This window comes from Apteryx mantelli, chromosome 15 (assembly GCF_036417845.1).
Source record: "Apteryx mantelli isolate bAptMan1 chromosome 15, bAptMan1.hap1, whole genome shotgun sequence".
NCBI lineage: Eukaryota > Metazoa > Chordata > Aves > Apterygiformes > Apterygidae > Apteryx > Apteryx mantelli.
This window is the reverse complement of record NC_089992.1, coordinates 1,766,253-1,788,325: the sequence shown is the minus strand read 5'-3', so window position 1 is coordinate 1,788,325 and position 22,073 is coordinate 1,766,253. Positions and strand designations below refer to the sequence as shown.

Below are 22,073 nucleotides of genomic sequence, written 5' to 3'. Positions count from 1 at the left end.
TCTGTCGCTGTGCCGGCTGCGTGGCCGTGGGTTTCCCCCCGCTCTTGCTCCCGCGCCTGCCTGGCGTCGCTGTGCGAGCTTGTCCGCCCTTTCCCTGGTAGCTGCTGGGCATTTTTTCAGCTTAGAACTTTTTATTTGGATGAGCGTTGCCCTGTGATTGCTGCTATTTCTGATCCGTCCCTTACGTTTGACGGAAGGGTCTTAACGCGCTGCTGTGTTGTCGCAGCCTGGCGCTTCGGAGATGAATCGTTCATCGGTGCGTTTGATCCCGTCGAGTTTTGGAGGAGGAGGAACGAAGGAGAGGGAGGGTTGGCAAAAAAAAAACGCGTTCTCTTCTAGGTGCCTCCACCCAACCCCTGCCCACGACGTACCCTGTAACGCGCGCGTGGCAGTACCTTAAATCGAAACAGACCCTACCTGCGTTTTTAACGAGCAGAACCGGCCGTTCTTGCCTTAAAGCTGCCGGCGTCGTTGTCTGACGGTGCCTTGCCTCCTTGTCTTGCAGGTATGGTGTGAATATGCGTTGCTTGGCAGCTCGGGTCAACTACAAGACTCTGATCGTCATCTGCGCCCTCTTCACGCTGGTCACGGTGCTGCTGTGGAATAAATGCTCCACCGAGAAAGCGGGGCGCTTCCCGCGGGGCCCCGGCCGAGGCGAGGGCCTGGAGAAGCGGGCGGCCGCCTCCGAGAGCAACCCCTACGCCCGCGACGCGGCGAGGCAGCAGAGCGAGGAGGCGTCGCCGCAGGAGCAGCAGAAGGCTCCGCCGGTGGTGGGGGGAGGCTTCAACGGCAACCGGGCCCTGGGACCGAAATACGAAGAGATTGACTGTCTGATCAATGACGAACACACGATTAAAGGGAGGAGGGAAGGCAACGAGATCTTCCTGCCGTTCAGCTGGGTAGAGAAATACTTTGAGGTTTATGGGAAAATTGCTCAGTACGATGGTTATGACAGGTTTGAATTCTCTCATAGCTACTCCAAAGTATACACACAGAGAGCACCTTACCACCCGGACGGGGTGTTCATGTCCTTCGAAGGCTACAACGTCGAAGTTCGAGACAGAGTGAAATGCATAAGTGGTGTCGAAGGTTTGTGTTAAATACGTTTTTCACACTCGAAATGCCTCTTACGATTTGCTGTCACCGCTTGAGATGCAAAGCGACTTTAATTTTGTCACGATAGCCTGAGGAACCGGAAGCCAGCTCGGCCTCGCGGCGTGCTTTGCCCTCCCACCCTCCGGCTGCGTGCCTCTCCGGGGGAGCCGGCTGCGGCACGCTCCCGCAGCGCCGGCGTCCCGTTCTGGCACTGTCGCTGACGCTTGTCACATAGGTGAAAGGGAGCCAAAACGCTTTCTGAAAAAAAAAAAAAAAGAAAGTTTGGCTCGGGTTCCTGAAAAGGCTCGCTTCCCCGTGGGCGCCGGCTCTAACGCTGGGGCTGATGTTCCCTGCTGCCGGCTGGGAAGCAGCCGCTGCGCTCCGCCGCAGTTTAATACGCGGGGTTTTGTCCACGGCGCGTTTGACAATACGCTGTTCCCTCGTTTTGCTGGGAGGCGCCCAAGTTATCACCACCGTCCGCTTCGGCTTATTCTAGAGCGAGCGATGACTGTTTTGCTCCATACCACGGTGTGGGCTTAGCTCTCGTCCGAGCTGGCTGGGCCCGGTGCAAGCCGTGGGCAAATCGGAATAACGGGGCCGTTGTGCCGCTGCGGACAGGGGAAGGCTGTTTCCTCACGTCGTTCCGTGCGACGCTGTGCCACTCGGTGCAGCGCCAGGAGATTTCAGGGAATTGTTTCAGGGTCCAAAAGCACTTAAGCCGTTAAAGCATCTTCTCATCAGCCCCTGAATAAAATTAGAATACGGTAAAACCTTTCTAATTTGCACTTTTGCTAAACGGTGCAATCAGTAATTAGTACATGAGGTCTTTCCGCTTCTTAGCAGAGATTTAATAGCAGAAAATTCTTGTTGGGTTTCATAATAAAAAATGAATGCCTTTATAAAGCTATTATAGAATGTGACACTGACTCTTATAAATTAAAGAGTAACTTTCATTTAAGGAATAAAATACATTAATCTTTAGGCATCTCAGTGGTTGGTGATACTCTGCAATGTTGGTATGAACCCTTTTCATGATATAGGTGTTCAGAAAGCTGATACAATATGCAATTAGTTTGTCTATAAAGGATTCCTATAAGCAAATGCATAGGTATGTCAATCCTTTCTTTTTTTTTTTTTTTTACATTTCTCATCACATTTTTGTTTTTTAACTTGGGCATCATCCAAATGAGTGCTTCTCATTCAAGATTCTTCATTCGAATTTCAAATACATCTTGAAGAAAGGAAGCTGATCATTCACTAGTAATCTTGGTGGATGTGATATACTGTAATGATTAAATTAGAGCTCTGAGGCTTACCTACCCTCGTTTTTAAAAAGCTCCACCATAGCATGTTTTTCAGCATTTTTTATTAATGCTTCAGAATGAGCTTCCTTGTAAGATGTCTGTCGTCTTGGTGGCGTGAGGTCTGTCAGAGAAGGGAGCTGCGGTTCTTAAACTCGTGGCTCTCCCAAAGGTGCAAATACCTCTTTGGAGCCACAAATGCACCAAGCGCGAGTGTTGTCTTGCTCGGGGCTGGATCCGCTGTTTCCCTGTGAGGGGCTGAGCAGATGGTTTCTTTCCTAATGCTAGAGTCACTGCTGATCAAATATGACTTGAGAATATCTAAAATAGCTATGGGTGCCTCTTCTCTTGTTGTCAGGTGGGAGGTGTTTTTTTTTTGGGGGGGGGGGGTGGACCTAGGTCTTGAAGCACTACCAGTTTTTGTATTAAATGTGGGAGATAATGTGGAATGTCCCTTGCAGCTGGACTCTGCAATATTTGTGACATTCTTGAGCAAAAAAGCTAAGTTCAGTATGAAATAATTCAGAATCAGAATACATTCTGCAGGCTCTTGGCTTGCAAAATGTGTAAGCTGCTGACTGGTATATACTGTGTTTAACTGCTATGTGCTAAAGCCTCAAGAAACAAGCGAGTTGAACACTTGACAGCTTCGTTACTTATCTGTAAACCTGGCTTTTTTGCAAGATGTGATTTAAGAGCTGTCATAGTGAAATGTGATGCCAGAGCCTAGGTTTTGTAAAAGCAATAGAATTATTGGCATCTTGTAAACAGGTCTGAGAAGTGAGAGAGTTGTAGTCTGTGGGAAAGGGGGGTTAATACTAAAATGCATTCTCAGAAAGTCCTGGACTCCTACCTTGCATCATTCCAGTCCTAGAGATTCTCATTTTGTAACATGATGAAAAACCTCATGTTATATTTTCACCTCTCTTTCTGCAAGGTTAATGTGTTGTGTTATGTCTTATGACCTGGAGAATTTAATCTTGTCATCTTGTATACATTTCAAGTAAAGCTCTTAAAGCAGATTTCTTTTTTGCATCTTTCGGTCTCAATGTGTGCACTCTTAACTGAGAATGCTTAGCATTAATGAGAGAGCTGGCTTCCAGGAGTTCAGATAATACATGATACTTATATATTTCACATGATGGCTTTCTGTTCAGAAAACTATCGCCTCTCCATCAGTAATATTTATTAGTAACATGAAGCACAGAAATATGTATGAAAACTTATCTTTTCACATTTAGTTTAATCTTTTCATTACACCAGGCTTCAGGCAGAATTGGTTTCTGAGCTTGACATTGCCAAAGGGGAAAATGGTGCAAATGCCAGCTTGTTTATTTTCGCGTTCATCTTTCTTTCCTTATGCAAAGGTTTACAGTACAAAATATCCTTGGTTTCCTGCAAGAGGGTCATGATATATTTTCACTTTGGATTCACACTTAGAGGTTGGGAATTTGTTGCAAATAAAATCTAGGACATGAAGAGAATCCTATTTTTATCCATATCTTAAGTATTGTGTGTTTGCTCATTTTTTGAGGTATATGCATGAGGAATTCTCTTCCATATCGTTTGTATTCCTTTCACGTACAGCCATTGATGCAATATGCAGTTTGCTAGGTTTTTAACTCAAAAGCTGAGGTTGTACCTGCTGGGAGATCTTGAGAGGAAGGCAGGAACCTGCTGGAACTTGGGAAGATTTTCTTTGGGTGCATCTTTCCTATTTATCCTAACGAAAGTTGGCAGTTTTATGTTGAGTATGGCTATGTGACATTATCTGAGCTCATGCTATGAGTTTTGCATGTGAAATTCATCAGGCTACAGAAAACACTGTGACCTTCCTAGTTCGAATCAGGATGGAGCTCCAGAGGCTTCTTTTGGTGGGTGCAGACTTCAAATAACCCTAAGCCTAAAATAAGAGTGGGAAGGTGTGCTTTTCTCAGAGGCTAGTAGCTTCTGGGACAAGGAGCCGTCTGCAGAGGATTAATCCCAGGGACAGGCGGCCTCGAGCAGCAGCTCCGAGGACCCTGCGAGCTGTGGGTGGAGGAGTCGGTGCGCGTTGTGCCGCGTTGGTGGAGCGCCTGGCTTGTGCAGGCATCGTTTCAGCGTGCGCTTGTCATGCTCTTAGGGAGCCAGGGCAATTGGAGCAGATTTGTGGATGCTGGGTAAATTGCTGCTTTAGCATCAAATAACTCTAGCCAAAATCTAGTAATAACATATACACTTAATTTGCAAAGATTTATGTGGCGTTAAGGGGATTGAGTTAGCTGTAACATCATTTGGAGATTTAGTGGTCTCCAGGGTAGGGGGGGGGAAATCTATTAAGGCATTTAAAATGTATTTGAAAATAAGTATGATGCTTCAGCAAACAATTGAATGGGGATGGATGGAAGACTGTGATAAGGACTTCTCAGCCATTCGCATCTGCTCCGTTTTGGCTAGTCAGAGATCTTAGAGTAAATGGGAGCAATTCACACTTTGAACAGGACTTTCTTTGAGTTTAACTAGCGGGGAAGCCTACATAAATGCAGTTTGCCAGAAGTAAAGCAGAGATTGGGGTATGGAGGAGGAAGAGAGCGCAGTGCTGCAAACACTATATATATATTTTTAGGTGTTCTGATAAAGTACTCATTTTTTTGTCTCCCCCCTCTCTTGTAGGTGTACCGTTATCCACACAGTGGGGGCCTCAAGGCTATTTCTACCCAATCCAGATCGCACAGTATGGGTTAAGTCACTACAGTAAAAACCTGACTGAGAAACCACCTCACATAGAGGTGTACGAAACAGCGGAGGACAAGGAGAAGACCAGCAGGTCCGTGGACTGGACTGTACCCAAAGGCTGTTCTGTTGCAACAGTATATGATAAATCCAAGTTCACTAGCGTTAAGCAGTTTATCGCTCCAGGTGGGTCATTGTAAATACATAGCCGCTGAGCCATTTTTGTTAATTTGTACAGATGGTACCAGGGGAGCTTTAACTTTCCGGGATTGGTGTGTGTTTATTTATCCTGAGTGACTTCTCATCCTTGAAATCTCACCTGAGAATGTCGTCTAATTGCTATCCTTCTGAAGTTTTCCTTCTCTTCTGTTTCCTCTCAGTTGCTATGTTTTTAAAACATCACTGTTTGAATGGAAAAGGCAGGTGTATGTAGGGATGTGTGGAGGACGGTGCGATTCAACAGAGAAGCTACAGTTGCATTTCCTGAACCTTTTAGCATCTATCTCAAAACAGAAGCAAAAAAAAAATTTAACCAGTTCTGAAGTGTGGGAAACACCACTGATGTGGTATAAGCCTGTGTTGACAAATGATAATATAAGCACCATTTTCAGCCTTGAGCAAATGTGTGACTGTTAGGTTGGACCCCCAATCTCTCTTTATTGGGAGGAAGCTCTTTTTGCAAACCATGCAGATCTCAGTTTTGGTTAACCCAAGTTGCCTTAAACAAGATGGAGCAACTGCAAATGTACTGCTGAAGATCGAGGGCTACCTCTCGCATCGCTTCGCTTGTAGAGATGTTAGCTACGCTTTGCTGCTGTCTCTAGAATTTACCATTTTCTGTTTCATACTTACCAGAGGTTTATTTTGAGAAATTCATTATTTCATGCAAGAGTTTCCTTTGTGCTAGAACAGGCTCATTAATAAGGACGTAATGTATTTTTCCTCAATCAATACCCATTAGAATTAATGAGTCCATTACTTAAAAAGACAATGAAGTAATTTTCAGTTGGCACCTTAGGCCTGGGTCTCTAGGGAAAAAATTGTCGAACATGCTTGTGTCTTTGCAGTAGATAAATACAGGGAGAGGAAAGGCTAAAAGATCTGTTATGTATTCTCCCCTCATCCTTTATTGATGGCAGAGTAATCTTTGGAGCTTGAAGGCCGCAGTATGCATCCACTCATCTTAGATGGCCTTAAGTAATGGATTTATAGGCGCTTAAGGCAGTGCAAACAACAGGCAGCCTTTAGTTTTCTTCTCGTTCTTAAAGCTTTTTCTCTAGTATAATTCACTTTGTTATCATATAAGCATTTATTTACAAGAAAGTGTAAAACTTATTTGACAGGAATTTTGAGCGTGGTTTTTTAATTAGACTTTTCACAGAAGCAAGTGTTGTGCAGCAAAGCTGCACAGAAGCAGATACTGATCTCCAAAACTCAAAGGAGTCGAAGCTTTTACTTTAAAAGATTTAAAAACATGACATTCAGTCAAAATAATAGGTACAGTAGAATAGACTTTTACAATGCAAAATGTGGAAATGGTATTGATGCGAAATGTAATAGATTAGTTTGGGAGATGGGGAAAAGCCTCTGCTTTTCAGGGAAAGCTGACCATAACTCGTTTGTTGCACACAGAAATATTTATGGGATTTTTCACACATCAAGAAATAGCAGCAAGGAAACAATTGCCTCACACAGGAGAATTTTATTCTATGAAAAGCTGTTAATTTAAAATGACTATCTTTAAATGTTCATCATCCCTCTGTGCCTTCAAAGCTACAGGATTTGCACACAGCCTTACAAACTAATTAGCCCTTTGATCTTTTAGAGTAGGGCTTTTTGGGGAGGAGTTGATTTTACATTTTAAAATCTAGCCTGAGAGAGAACACTGGATTTCATTATGTGGTTTTGCCTAGGAGCTTTATTTAATTTTTTTTTTTTTAATTAAACAAACAGAGTTTTGCCCATGGAGAGGTTAATAAATACTTCAACGTGTTAGTCTTTCTGCAATCTTTCCCCCCCGCTTTAAACTAATCAGTGAACTGTTTTTCTAGACCTGTCAGGTTGGGAAATAAAAAGTAATAGATTTGAATATTAGTCCCAGTGGTTTTCTAAATACTTGCTTCTTAGCACTCCTGGCTCTTTTGCTTAAAGTGCAGCTTTATTTAGAAATGCGACTGCTAAAGTGGCACTGTGTTGTTTTCTTTCTGTCAAGTTAAATTTTCAGTTTGGAACAAAAGGGTGACGGTGGTTTTTCTGTTTTGAACTGCAGAAAAAGAAAAACCACGCAGGTTCCCGTCGTGCGCATCACCAGCGGTAATGCGGGTCTGGGCAGGCCTCCAGTTGCGCCTGCAAAATACCCTGCGCTGTGCCTTTGCACCGCTACTGCCGCTCGTTGGGCAGTTCAGCTGGTAAAATAACACCACGCCAGGAGCAGCCCGTGGGCTCGGCGAAATACCCGCTCGAGCTGTCTAGCGGTTCTGTGATGAGTACGGTCAAAGCGCTGAATTTGTTCTCTGCACCCACTTGTCTTTCTATGGAAAGCTCAAATGAAATGTTAAGATGTTTTTCCGACCGTGTGATTATAACCTACCCAAGCGAGCCATATTTATCACTAAAAATCCGTATTTTGCTGCTAAACAGTTTAAAACACAATTTGTGTTGAAGGGGAGTAGCTGGCGTTGAGCTGCAGACTCCTTAGGCTGGAGGGGACCTCCGGAGGGCGAGTGCCACCTCCGCCCAGGCAGGCCCAGCTTTGACGCTGGCTGCTTGGGACCTTGCTCAGCTGAATTTTGAGCATCTCCAAGGATGGAGATTCCACCACGTGTGACTACCCTTACTGTGATTTTTTTTTTTTTCCCCTGTAATGTCTGATTGGGGTTTTCATTCTTGCAAGTTGTGTGCTCTGCCTGTCCCATCCCTGTGCACCTCCAAGAAGAGCCTGGCTCTGCATGCTCGTCCCAGGAGGCATCCGAGGACAGCAGCAAGATCCCCCGTTAGTCTTCTCCGGGCTGGACACAACTGGTGCTCTCAGCCTCTGCGGTTCCTCTCTGCTGTGATTAGCTTAGCGCTTCCAGAGACTTCCAAAGCTCATGGTGACAAGCCGTTTGCCCTCTTTTGCATCTTGGTCCCTTTGTCTCATGGCAGCTTTCCTTTCCCTCAAATTCCTCTGGTATCTGTTGTCTGTTAGCAGAAGTTTCTGCTAAAGCACTTCATCAAACGCCCGGCGTTTCCTCTCCCCGGGGAAGTGCAGCAGCATGTCCACGTACGATGCAAAAGGATTCTTCTGGTGCCACAAGAGTCGGCCTTCACTCACTGATTTAGTTTTATGGTTAGCTAATATATAATAGTGTACGGAAAAAAGAGAGAATGTTTGAATTTTTTACTGGCTAACCTAGAAGTGTTTGGATTTTGTCTGGTGACATGGTTACCTCTGGAAGTTACACTCCATATCTTAAACATTTTAAAAACAAAAGTGCTTTACCACTTAACAAGGTGTTTTTGTTTGTTTGTGTGTTTTCCAGACAATACTGAAGGGGTATCTCTGCAGCTTGGGAACACTAGAGATTTTATTATTTCTTTTGATCTCAAATTCATAACAAATGGGAGCGTTTCTGTGGTTCTCGAGACGACAGAGAAAAACCAGCTCTTCACGGTACACTACGTCTCAAACACTCAGCTGATAGCTTTCAAGGACAGAGACGTCTACTACGGCATTGGCCCTAGGACTAGTTGGAGCACGGTCACAAGAGACCTGGTGACTGACCTCCGAAAGGGCGTTGGCCTCTCAAACACAAAAGCTGTAAAGCAGACAAAAATAATGCCCAAGAAAGTGGTCAGGCTGGTGGCGAAGGGGAAGGGCTTCATCGACAACGTCACCATCTCGGCCACTGCTCACATGGCGGCCTTTTTTGCTGCGAGCAGCTGGCTGGTGAGGAACCAGGACGAGAAGGGCGGCTGGCCCATCATGGTGACGCGGAAGCTAGGGGAAGGCTTCAAATCGCTGGACCCGGGCTGGTATTCCGCCATGGCGCAAGGGCAGGCCATCTCCACGCTCGTCAGGGCTTACCTGCTGACGAAGGACCACGCGTTCCTCAGTTCGGCTTTACGGGCCACAGCACCTTACAAGCTGCCGTCGGAGCAGCACGGGGTGAAGGCGGTGTTCATGAGCAGGCACGACTGGTACGAGGAGTACCCCACCTCTCCCAGCTCCTTCGTTCTCAACGGCTTCATGTACTCTTTGATTGGGCTCTACGACTTGAAGGAGACGGCGGGGGAGAAGCTGGGGAAGGAGGCGAGGCTTCTCTACGAGCGGGGCATGGAGTCGCTGAAGGCCATGCTCCCCCTCTACGACACCGGCTCAGGAACCATCTACGACCTTCGGCACTTCATGCTCGGCACCGCTCCCAACTTGGCCCGCTGGGACTATCACACCACCCACATAAACCAGCTCCAGCTGCTCAGCACTATAGACGAGTCCCCCATTTTCAAGGAGTTCGTCAAGAGGTGGAAGAGCTACCTAAGAGGCGGCAGGGCAAAGCACAACTAGAGCTTACAACCAAAACCGTTGTTTCTGCTGTCTGCGGGAAGGATTGGACTCCTTAGAGCTAAGCAAAGGTACATTTTAAAAGGTTGCATACTAAATTTTTACGGACTGTTTCAATGAAGTGATCCTTAAAACTGATCTCCTGAAACGATTGCATTCCAGAGCGAAAATATTGGGGTCTGCTGGGTGGGATTTGGAGCAGGGTCCCGTCCAAGGACCGAGTGCAAGCTAGTATCTTCCCCTTGCTCACCTGCCCCTAGTGTGTTCCGCAGTGAAATTAGCCGCACAAAGCAAAATCCATTTGTGCTCCTGAGTCTGGGGACGTTTTTATTTTTCCTTTTTGTAGGAAAATATTTACAGAAGCCATACAGGTCTTTAAAGTCCAGCACTTGCCTGAAAAGTTAGTATGTGGCCTCTTTTAAAATGGAGTTACATGTGTATATGTTGGGAACAGCATACCGAATCATGTGGTGTAATGCAGTAAACGTGTATTTACTTGTAGCCTGGATAGTGGACAGTGTATCTTTTTAAAGGTGTTTCTTTTTATATGGATTCTTTTCTCGAGGTGAAAAATACACAATTTTTTTAATTCTATATATTGAGATACTTAAACTGTATGTTTTCTTTAAAGCTGTGTAAACGGAAACCACATAGTCAGCGTGGAGGCTTCCCGGTCATGTTAGGTAAGCACAACGCCGCGAGGCTCGCTGACTGCACAAAGCCTGCAAACGTGCCACCCCGTCTATAAGCCAAATTTCCACTCGTGTTTGAGGTTTGCTAGTGTCACCGCCTGCCCCGTAGCTGCAGTCTCTAGGTGTGGAACCGGGTGTTTAGTACTCTACTTTCAGTTACGTTGGAGAAGTTTCTGCAAGCGTTGGCTGGAGAAGTTTCTGCAAGTGTTGGCTGGAGAAGTTTCTGCAAGCATTGGCTGGAGAAGTTTCTGCAAGTGTTGGCTGGAGAAGTTTCTGCAAGTGTTGGCTGGAGAAGTTTCTGCAAGTGTTGGCTGGAGAAGTTTCTGCAAGCGTCGGCTGGAGAAGTTTCTGCAAGCGTTGGCAACTTCATTCTCTGAGAGACTTGCATTAAATCCTGAATGTGACGTGGAGCTGAGTCTGAGTAGCGCATAGAAAATGTCATTTGAGTCAGTTAATGTTTTCCTATGGTGATTTTCATTTTTAGCCTGCTTTACGAATATCAAGCATTTAAAAAATTAAAATTACCCCATAGGGCTTTCTAGCTCAGCTTATATTGTAACGTTAAGTTTTGCCTCTGACTGAAGTCTGGCGCATTGCTTAAGGGTAGTTATCCCCACGACACGGGTTTCCTCGGTGTGTTTTGCCTCCGGGGTTCTGGCGGGCGAGCAAGGGTATCTGTGCAATAACCGAACACCTCCGACCCCGGACACGTGCACTGCAAGGGTGCGATGCGAAAGAAACCACGAGGTTTCTTCCTGATATCTCTAAATTCTTTACACCCAGCGCTAGTCTGCCTTTTCAACATGTAGATTCCTGGTTGATCCAGCAAAATAAAACCAATCAATCGTGTAATTAGACCAATATTGTTTAATCTGGTAGCATAGGGAATACTGGGTTGTCAGCTCTGTTAATGCCCGCTGAGGTTTGCTCTCTGAGTCCTAGACTCTCCAGCTCCAAACGTTTACCAACATGAGAAGGACGTGTATTAGCTATATATATATTTTTTCCACTGATTCTATTACATGTTGTATGTTCTAGGTGTGGCTTAAGCTTAAGATGTTCGTACAGAGGACAAAGTCTGTTCAAACCACAGAAAAGCTGGGCACGTGGACAATGTACATCTTGATTTTCTTTTTTTTTTTACCGCATTTTTTTTTCCTCACAGATATATGAAACAGCTTTGTAATTACTTGATCTTTGCAAACACATGATATGACCATATCAGTTCGTATGAAAAGTGGATGCCACAGGAGAAATTTCAATACCAAAGTTAGCAGAAACGAATTTTTTTTTAACGCACACGCACATACACGCACACACACGTACTTCCTTTACGAATGACTGGTCCTTACTGCAAACAGAGAAACATCTTTCTCCTGCATGTTTCCTCCATCTTTTGCCCATTTTTGATTCAGAATATTTGGGTATTGCTCAAGAGACAGTATCAGTGCCTTAATGAGGCCACAATTTCCTCTTGTTTTAAGGACAGCTTAAAAATGACAGTGATCTTTTAGTGTTCATTAGAATCAACCCCAAAGCTGGTGGGTAGCTTAGTTCAGAAGCATAAGTTGGCGATGCCAACAAAGAAAGTCGTGTCAGACCATCTTATCCTTAATATCTTGATTGCGTTTTTGTTGAGCTTTGCACATGCATAAATTAAACCAACCCGCCATCAGAGGTTGTGGAAATGAAGAGAATTAGTGTGCGGATTTTCTCCTGTTGTTTTTTTAATAGAATTGTGCAGTGGAAGAGGATTTTTGGACATTGGTGCCCATAACTTCCTTGAATTCACTTATTTTTTATTCCTTTGCTTTTCAGTCTTCAAACTGACAAAGATCTTAGCGACTAAGATCCGTGTAATCTTTCCCTGAGGCTTTTACTGTACATAGAGAACTCGTTGGAACCGTAGTGCGCATGGGTATATGCAAACCAGTGACACACAAGCACAACTGTAAAAGTGTGGCAGTGCTGTTTTCCTTGGCCATTGTGCAAGACATTCACTGAAAGCTGCTATTTTCATTCACCGTGTAATTGTACTTTATTTTTTCTACATTTTCACATGTGGGATATACACCATGTGTTAAATATGCAATAAATTGTTTACAGGATGCCCTTGTGAAGGGTAGTCCTTTGTAAAGCTGTACAGACTTTGCAGTTTAAGCACAATGTGCACGTTAGTTTTATATACAGCAAGACATGACTTTTTGCAGAGGGAAAGGTTCTACTATGTTTATATACAAAGTAAATGGATCAACATTTGTGCTTAATGTAAAGCTGCTTTATAAAATTGTAAAATAAATTTTTTTATCTTATGACCAGCGTGGGGTGTTTTCTCTATATTGGTTGATAGCTTCTCGCCTGCGTGTGGTTGCAGATAAGTACAAGCTGATTGGGGATCTTCTTAATGTTTTTTGAGATACCTCCTTTTAGAGAATTCTAGAAGGTCGTTGCTTCAAAGCAAGATGAAAAAAGGATATTTCTTTAACCGTTACGAGTTTGGTGATTTGGGGTATCTTATGCCTGGCCTTTCGGGGATGTACATTCTCTGTCTTCTCAAGTAAGGTTCATGCAGTCTGTTGCCAATATGAGTTATTTCTGCGAAATGCACCTAATTTTGACTCCATATAGTTTTTGTGAAGTAACGATCTTAACTAGTCACTGGACGAATATCCTAACAAAGATGACGGTCGGTTGAAAGCGCGTTAGTGACCTAGCTCCGGTTTTCAGCTGCAAATGCGCAGCTCCTACTCTCTGTCCAGATCCCAACAAAAATGGAAGTGAGGCCACCTCGGTCTCGTCCGCTCCAGGACCGGAGTGATGCTTCCCACCTTGACACGTAAGCGCGGTTAAATTGGAGATACTTTCCTGCTCCGTGGAAAGTTGGTGCCTCCTCAGCCGTAGGCATGACCTGCGTGCAGCGTGTCGCTTTTGACCGTGTCTTGAATAATCTTGTGCGACTGAAATACCTAGGAGACATCCCCAGCACCGGGCAGAACTTCCCGTGCTTTCTCCCAACTGCTTGGGTGAAAATATTGATTTTCATTACTTAGCAGTTTGTTAAAAATGTATGAATTGAAAATAGAAGTGGATTTAAATATGTTGTCTTGGTGATGAATTTGAATGTTTGCTGCTCAGTTTGTGGTGAAAGGAGATACATTTACCATCTGCCTGGAATGATTGATAACTCCCATGTATGCGGTGCTCTTCCTGAATGTTAAATAGCTGCTTCTATAATTTACTAATCTTTTTCCAAAAATGGAAGGAGCTATTTAAACGCCAAGTGCTCAGCATTTTCGCGTATTAAACAAGGTTGAGTTTTGCTACGGTTGAAGCGCAAATGTGAAAAACATCCTGGCGCTCACAGTCTTGAGTCTGTAGGACAGCAAGTATTTTAATAGCTCATCTCGTTAAATTTGTATTGCCAAGCAACCTGCCGCGTAGCTCTCGCTCGGTTTAGCTCAGTGCAGATCAGCAGCCCTCTCCATGCAAGCCCTCGTGCAATAGCAGCGGGGACAGACGTCGCGTCCCGTGCATCGCGTGCCGGCTGCGATGGGGAGCCGCCGCTCCGGAGCGCTGCAGGTCGGAGCGAGCATTGCTGCCTTCCAGGTTTCTCCAAGCCCGCGGACCGGCAGCCGACGGACCCTCGCGCGGCGCCGCCTGCGCACGCACCCGGCCTCCGGCAAGCGAGGCGGCAGGTCTTCGTCTCCGCTAGGATGCACAAGCTGGACGCCAGCAGGTTTCCAGGGCCCGGCCATGGTCCACATGGACCAGCGTGCAGAGATTCCGGGTGCGAGAAGAGGCTTGGAGGATGTTCGGAAGCGGGTTCGTTGTGCATGCGTCGGCTCGGCTGCCCTGCGTCCGCACGCGGGGGTGCCTGGGTGCGCGGTCCCCTGTCTGTCCCTGCAGCAGTTGTGCATCGTGCACTGCGTTTGTACCGCCGTCGCCGCGTTGCCTCGCACCCTGGGCCGGTCCGGCCGAGCACGAGTCCTCGCGGAGCGGTTGCGTTGGAAGTCAGCGGCGCCTTTCAAGCCGCTGGAAATTTGGATTTGGTTAACGACATTATTGCATGCTCAGCTTATCGCAGTGCACGCCAGCCTTCATGCAGAGGTAAAGTATCTTTGGAGATGTTTGCAAATAGGACGTTGGAGGCGCGTAAAGGGCCTGTACGCAGCACTGGGAGCGCTCGCTTCGGGATTGGGAGAAAAGCCACCCTGGCAAGGAGCTCCGGGGAGCCGCAGCTCCCGCGGCAGAGCGGGAGCCGTCGCGGGGCGGCCGCAAGGTCGGGGCTGCCGCGGGTCCCAGCTGGCCGCTCTTCCCTGGTGAAAAACGCGTCCCAAAACGCAGACGTGTTTAGAGAGACTCGCAAAGCAGGAGCGGCGCGGCACGACGGGGCTGCCGTGGCCTCGAACACGAGCCGGGGGCTAGCGCGAGGGAAAGGGTGCGGGGAAGCAAGTGCTTTTGGTTCCTCTAAATTAACGCAGTATTTCCCGTTCTCCCCACAGCGCTGCGGACCCGCTGATTTGATCATGAAGAGGCTTTCTTATTAAAATCCCCGCGTTATCCCGAGTGCTAGCAGGGCTTGGCTGGGTCTTATTAAACACCCTGATATTCCACAGTATCTTTTTGTTTTTCCTGCGCCTTGTTTGAACACTCCAATGTCAGCAGAAGCAGCTGGGGGTAAACTGCCGTTTTCCGCTTTTTGGGGACCTCAGGATTGGCTGCCAGGTGCTTAAGCGAGAGATGAGCTCCTTAGAGCGAATTAAATATTAATGCTCTGTATTGGTCTCTTTAATGCACTAAACCTTATTTATGTAGTGCAAACCGAGAGCCAGCTGTGCCTCGGCACCTCGCCGGAGCACCGTGTGCCCGGCCCGCGCGGGCAGCCAAGGGAGCAGCCGCAGCGCTGGGAAAGGAGGGCTGGAGAGGGAGCTGGAGGTGCCGGCGGTGCGTTACCCCGCGGTGCTGGCGTCGTGCGTCACCCTGCCTTAAGGCGTGCGCATTCCCCTGCGGTGCCATGGCTGTGCATCACCGTGCAGTAATGTGCATGCATTACCCCGTGGTGCCACAGCTGTGCATCACCGTGCAGTAATGTGCATGCATTACCCCGTGGTGCCACAGCTGTGCATCACCATGCAGTAATGCGCATGCATTACCCCGTGGTGCCACAGCTGTGCATCACCATGCAGTAATGCGCATGCATTACCCCGTGGTGCCATGGCCGTGCATCACCGTGCAGTAATGCGCATGCATTACCCCGTGGTGCCACGGCCATGCATCACCGTGCAGTAATGTGCATGCATTACCCCGTGGTGCCACAGCTGTGCATCACCGTGCAGTAATGTGCATGCATTACCCCGTGGTGCCACAGCTGTGCATCACCGTGCAGTAATGTGCATGCATTACCCCGTGGTGCCATGGCCGTGCATCACTGTGCAGTAATGCACGTGCATTACCCCGTGGTGCCGTGGCCGTGCATTATCCAGGAGTAATGCGCATGCATTCCCCCGTGGTGCCGTGGCTGTGCATTACCCTGCAGTAATGCATGTGCGTTCTCCTGCGGTGCCGGGGCCGTGCATTGCCCTGCAGCCCCTCGCTACCACCCGCCTCCTTCCCATGGGTTTTCCGGAGCCGATTCCTCCCCTCCGCCTGCGGCCTCCTCCCGGGCGAGCGGGGGCGAAGCCGCAGGGCTGGCAGTGGCTGGTGCTCGCAGCTGCACCCCGGCACCCGCAGGTGCTCCACAGATCTTGCGGCAGCAGCTGCGCCGGCGCGTTCCTCCATCTTACCTGCCCCGCAAGCACAACTTGTCACCCTTTCATTTTGCAATTAAAAGTATTAATTGAGGAAAGTCGGAGCCAGAAATCCGTCCCACGGGCTGTGCGGTGCCTGCATCCGTCTCCGGGCAGCCTGGTGGGGAGCAGCGAGGCTCAGCGAGAGCCGCCACCGCTGCTCCGGCCCGGCGGCAGCCCCGCGCTCTTCCTTGCGGGCTTGGCCTGTAAATACTTAACGTTTGTTCCCGTCGGTCTCGCCTTTTCCGGAAACCTTGGGCTGTGCCTGGCCTCCTTGGGTAGTTTAGAAACGGCAGAGGAGCCTTTTGCTTTGCCCGTTTCCCCGTGCTCAGGGCACTGGCGAGGGGCCGCGGGAGCAGCCTGCAGTCGCCCTGGTTTGGGGCTTGGCGTGGGTGTTCGGCATTTCAGCACCCCAGCCTGGTTTTAACTCAAGCTGGCAGGAGCTTGTGTGCCGGTCTAAATTTGTCGTTAGGCTGAGCCCCGGCATCTCCCGTCTGAGTCACTTTTTGGCAACAGATGTTTGTCCACAGCTCGGCAAACGCTGCCTTTTCTGGGATACCAGCAGCAGGTAGAAACTCCCCTTATGCTCCTGCTATCCTGGTGTAAGCGAAGCAAAATGTAGAACGTGATAACAACAGACTCTCTTGTGCTGGCAAGGACCGGGTGGATAAACCGTGGGATGGAGGGAAGGAGCAAACTGGAAAAGGAGAAGCGCCTGGGAGCAGGGACGGAGCTGTGCAGGGAGCTGACGTGGGAGCCCGGCGCAGCGAGCGGCGGTGGCAGGGAGGACCCGCGCAGGGACACCGGCCTCTGCCCCTCTGCCAGGGAGACTTCGGCAGGGGTCTGTGCGCCCCGGGAGGTGAGGCGCGTGCGTGCAGGGCTGTGGCACGGGCACATCTGGATGCGGATGTGCACACGTGCACGGATTTGTTTACATGCACATCTGGGAGTGGACGTGAGCACTTGCAGGGGGTGTCTGCACCCATCCGAGCGGTGGATGTTTGCATCTGTGGGGGGGGGTCGGGTGTCTCCGCACATCGGGTGGTGGATGTGCACATCTGTGGGGATTTGTTTGCGTGCACATCTGGGGATGGAAGCGCACATCTGCAGGGATTTGTTTACGTGCACATCCGGGAGTGGACGTGCACATCTCTAGGGGATGAGTGCGCACGTCAGAGAGGCGGGTGTGTGCATCCGCCGGGTTGTGCGCCTGCACATCTGGGGGCGGCTGTGCGCATCTGCAGGGTCCAGGTATGTGCATCTGGGAGCCGGGTGTGCATATCCACGGGGATGGGCGTGCACATCTGGGAGGCAGCTGTGCATATCTGCAGATGCGTCCCCGGGGGTGCGTGGGTGGGTGTGCATGCATGAGCGTGCAGCACCGCACTGCACAGCTGTGCATGAGCGTGCAGCACTGTGCTGCAGAGATGCATGCACGTATATGAGCGCATAGCAGTGTGCACATGCATGCACACATGTGCAAAGACACAGCAACATCCCTTCCCGTGTCCTTGTCCCCACATCAGGGGCAGCCACGCATGCAGCCGCAGCACGGCTTGGCCAGGGCCCGGCGCTCCCGAGCTGGAGAGACAGGGCTGCACACCCGGCGCTACCCCTGCCGGCCCCGAGCAGGCCGGACCGCGGGCGTCTCCACCGGGCATGGCTCGGTCGCGCGTCCCACGGCGCTGGCCCCTGAACGCCGCGGTCCTGCCTCGTGCGTGCCCGGTTTGGCGCTTTCTCCTCGCCGCGCGGCGCGTTGCAAGCCACGGTGACCTCCCGAGATCCACCGCGCTCGCTGCGCCGCGTCCCGGCACTGAGCTCACGCGCGTTGCTCCGTCAAAGACAGCTCAGGGGAGCAGCACCCGGCCAAGGCTCCAGCACGGATCTTTCGTTTTTCATCCTCTCTGGCTTCTCTCTGCCCCCAGGAGCAGCGCAGCCGATGGGGGAAGCCGGGCGGTAACGGCGGCTTTGAACCTCAGCGGTGGCTGGAGCGCGGCTCGGTGCCGCTGCCGTCGGTGCTGGGCACCCCCGGGAACGCTGCGGCCAGCGAGGCTCGGCGGCGCCGCGGCTGGGCGGACCCGGATCCAGCGGCTCCGGCCCCAACGCTGGGGCTGCGCCAGCGTCTGCACCCGCAGCAATCAGCCAACACGCGGGGCGAGGGCGTCCTCCCCGCTGCTCCCCGTGCCCGAGCCGCCGGCGCCGTGCCGCACCGCTCCCCTCCGCCCGGCCGGGGTTTGCGGCCACGGTTTGGCTCGCAGCGGGCTGCCGGGGAAGTCGCGCTCCCCCGGGACCCCCCCGGTTTAGCGACGCAGCCCCTGGGGGCTCGGCGCCGCGGTTCCCAGAGCCGCTCCGTGCGCGGCCGAAGGGCCTCTGGCCGAGGGCAGCGCCCCTGGGAGGCGCCCGGCCTCTGCGATCCGCAGCTTTCCCCCTGGAAACGCCGTTTTCCAGTGGTTTGACCCCAGGGACCAGCTCGTGGCTGCTTTGCTCTTGCTGCTGTTTCGCAGATGCCCGGAGCTGCCTGCGACCGCGGTCGCGTTTCGCCTCGGTTCCGATCGCGTCGCCGCCGCGAACGCCACAGCCGGGCTCTGCCCGCGGTTTGCCGGCTGCCGCTCTCAGCTGCGCGGCGCTGGGGAGTTTCCACCGCTTTGGAACTCCTTGTGCCGGTTGCTGGCTCCGGAGGCTTCCCGGGCCGGCACGGCTCCGCCGGGCTCTCGCACACCTCGGCGCTGCTGGAAACGGTGGGTTGCAAACGGGAAGCGTTGCAGGGAGCCGGCTGCTTGCAGACTTTGTGGACCTGGTGGGAATGAAGCCCTGAAGCCGGGAGCGGCGGGAGGCCTCGGCGTGGCGGGAGCACTTGGGGAGCAATCGCTTTGTGCCCGGCAGTGCGAGGCGAAACGCTGCTGCCGGCACGCCGGCGTGCCTGTGCCGCTGAACGGGGGGCACCGGCTGAGCGATGAGATGGATCGGGGTCAGCGATCGTGGGAAAATGACCGGGAGTCACCTGCAAGTTTTTCAATGGTTTATTGCAAAGCAGCAGCAGACTTCCCGGCTCATTTGAGCGGCAGCGGCTCATAAACCCGGGCGGACGGGAGGGCGAGCAGAATAAATCCGCGTCTTGGCCATCGCAGGGAAGAGATGCGCAACCCGGGAAACCCTGCGGGAAAACCCGTTTTGGGTTCCCTCCTGGGGCAGCGGTGCCGGAGGGTGATCCCTGGCCGGGCGTCTCGCCGCGGTCGCGGCTGCCCTGCTGCCGAAACACGCCGGCGCCTGCCGCACGCTGCTGCCCTCGCTTGCCGTGTCCCGGCCCGGGAGGGGACCAGCGTCTTGGCGGCCTCCAGGGCAAGAGGCAGGACGGGCTGCCGGGAAATCATCTGGGAACGGTTGGGAGGTGAAAAGGGCTGGATGGAGGCGGAAGCACGGGAAATGGTCTAAAACATGTGCGAAATGCCAGCAGTGGGCGGAAAGCCAGCGTTTTCCTGCTGTTTGCTGTGCGCCTGGGGGGGGGGGTGTGGCGAGATCTGTGTCCTGGGGCCAGGATCTGTGGGATCTGCGCCCCGGGGATGGGATCTGCAGGATCTGAACCCTGGGGATGGGATCTGTGAGATCTGCACCCCGGGGATGGATCTGCGCCCTGGGAGGGGGCCGGGATCTGCGGGATCTGTGCCCTGGGGCTGGGATCTGCAGGATCTGCTCCCTGGGGGGGGGAGATGGGATCTGCACCCTGGATAAATTCCCAGCGCGTGAAGTCAGTGACCGTTTCCCAGGGCCCCCCCGAGCCACAGCTGGGCGCAGATGTGCACGCGGCATCCCCGTCCTGCCCAGGGCCCTCGCCCTCGCCCTGCTTTGGGGCCGGTTCGCCAGCAAAGGGGGAAAAAACCGTGGCGTGAGCCCGCGGCCCTGCAGCGCTGCGACGGCGTCGCGCTCCTCGTGCCGTTTGCGGGCGGCTTCCTTTCGTTAGCCCGAACAAAGCGGGTGTTTACAAGCCGAGCCTCGCGCCGGCCCGCTCCCGAGGGTGAGCGACGGTTCCCGCTGGCGGGCGGCCGCCTCCGCGTCCCACTGACTCACCTCTGCCGGGAGGAGCCGCTTCCTCGGGCCTGGGAGGCGCCCAAGCTCGCTCGCCGCGCTGCCGAGGCTCCTCTCCGCTCCGCTGCCGGAGCCGGGGCCGGGCCGAGGAGCTGCTTCCCCCGGGCAGCGCTGCGCGGCGGCTCCTCGGCCGCGGCCGGGGGGGGTTTGGCCCCTGCGCGACTTTATTTTCCGGCCCCTGCGTGATTTCTGCCCTTTTGCTTCAGAGCAAAGCTCGGCCCCCCCCGAACGACGCGGGCTTCGGCCCCCCCCCGAGTTCCCGCGCCCGGCCGAGCTGCGGCGTCTCCCGGGGCAGCTGCCGCGGGGTCCCGGCCGCGGCCGTCGGATGCTCCCGGGAGCCGCTCCCGCCGCGGAGCCTCTCCAACCGGAGGAACGAGCCCGGCGGGCGGACGGGGCGCAGCCGGAGCCTCCGACCCGACCCGACCCAACCCTGCTGCGCGGCGGCATTTTTTCCGCCTGACTCAGCGCCGGTGCTATCGGCTCGGCGTCCGGGCGCGCGGAAGGGCCGAGCCCGGGTTCGTGTCGCTCGGCTGGGCCCGCACCGCCGAGGCGGCTTCGCCGAGAGCAGGACGCCCCGCGGGGCGAGTCCTGCCCGGCCCCGCCGAAACCCGGGCGCGGGGTTTTGCACGGCGCCCTTGCAGCCGGCGCGGTGCCGCCGGGGCATCGCGGCCGGGTTTGACGCTGCAGCTCAGCGCAGGCCGCCGCGTGCATCCCTGCGATGGAAACGGCGCCGAAAAGGGAAATCCCGGAGGCGTCACAGGCTCCTCGTTCCTCCGCCTGAGGTTTAAGGGTGAAAAAGCGGCAGCACAACTCTGGGAGTTTGGCATCCGAGGGAAAGCCGTGCTGTAGAGCTGGCAACGGAGGGTTAACGCGCTTACGCTTACAGATTTATGTCAAGATATTTTCCCTTGTGATTAAGGTCCGGGATGCTGTTGCATATTCATGAGCCCTGATTTAAAATGACCATTATTTCTTCTCCCCGTGATTTGTGAATAATGCATTGTGCCTGGATGCAGCATTTTCTTTAAGTACTTAGTAATACGAGAGTAATGACCTTGCATCACTCTCCGGTGATTCAAGGTTCTTAATCTGATGCTATATTCCAATATTGTGAAACGCACTGCTAATGGCTGCCTGAGCTGCAGTAGGGATAGAGGCTTCACCAAAGGGGAGAGGGGAAACGCGCCGGGGTTTGCACGCAGCGACGGGTCGCCCTCGGTGGCGGGTCCCTGCTCGGGGCAGGCTGCGGCGCACCGTCGTTTCTGCTCGTTTCTCCGCTTTCCGACACAGTTTCCTCTCCTCCGCGTTCCTGCTTTGAAAGTGCCGGTGCTTACCGCGATCACAAAAAAGGGAGCGATTTTCCTTCGGCTCGGGCCAGGTCGCGCCTGGATTGCTCCGAGGGAGCGACGCGAGGACCAGCTCCGGCGCGGCAGCACCTCCCTCGCCGGCTGCGTGACGGCTTTAACTTTGCAGTCTCCTTGGAGACAGTTAAGCAAGTCTGCGGTGTTTTCCGGTGCTCAGCCCGAGGGGCCCGGCAGCTGCAGATGCACGGAGCAGCCTGTGAGTTAATATCTTTTCCTGCCCTCGTTCTGCTTCCTTAAAGCCTCGCTAAACCCCATGCAGAACGTAACTGCGGCCAAAGCGCGCCAGACTGTTTTCCGGTTTTGTTTTGTTCGGGTTTTTCCTGTTTCACTCAAAGACGACCCCAGCGCCAGCTCGCCCCCAGCCTCGGCGAGCGGCGGCCGGGCTGACCTCGGCGCGTCCTTCCCCTCGCCCGAGGCGGGAGCGCAGCCCCCGGCCGAGCTTTCCTGCCCTTCCCCGGCTGCATCCCGGCCCCGGCTGCTGCCGGCTTTTTGCAGAC

At 52.2% G+C, this 22,073-nt stretch overlaps 1 protein-coding gene across 3 annotated transcripts in view; it reads left to right on the top strand.

Moving 5' to 3' along the window:
* The window catches only part of GLCE (glucuronic acid epimerase), a 62,069-nt gene extending 51,463 nt beyond the window's left edge, over positions 1-10,606 (top strand). For 2 of the 3 annotated variants that reach the window (XM_067305627.1, XM_067305628.1), the window contains 3 exons: positions 506-1,089; positions 5,049-5,294; positions 8,630-10,606. In XM_067305627.1, coding sequence (XP_067161728.1) covers positions 519-1,089; positions 5,049-5,294; positions 8,630-9,654 — 1,842 coding nt within the window. In that variant the 5' untranslated portion in view covers positions 506-518 and the 3' untranslated portion in view covers positions 9,655-10,606. The remainder of the gene's footprint in view (positions 1-505; positions 1,090-5,048; positions 5,295-8,629) is intronic. The other variant, XR_010885721.1, reaches the window with a different exon arrangement.
* Positions 10,607-22,073: the final 11,467 nt, after the last annotated feature.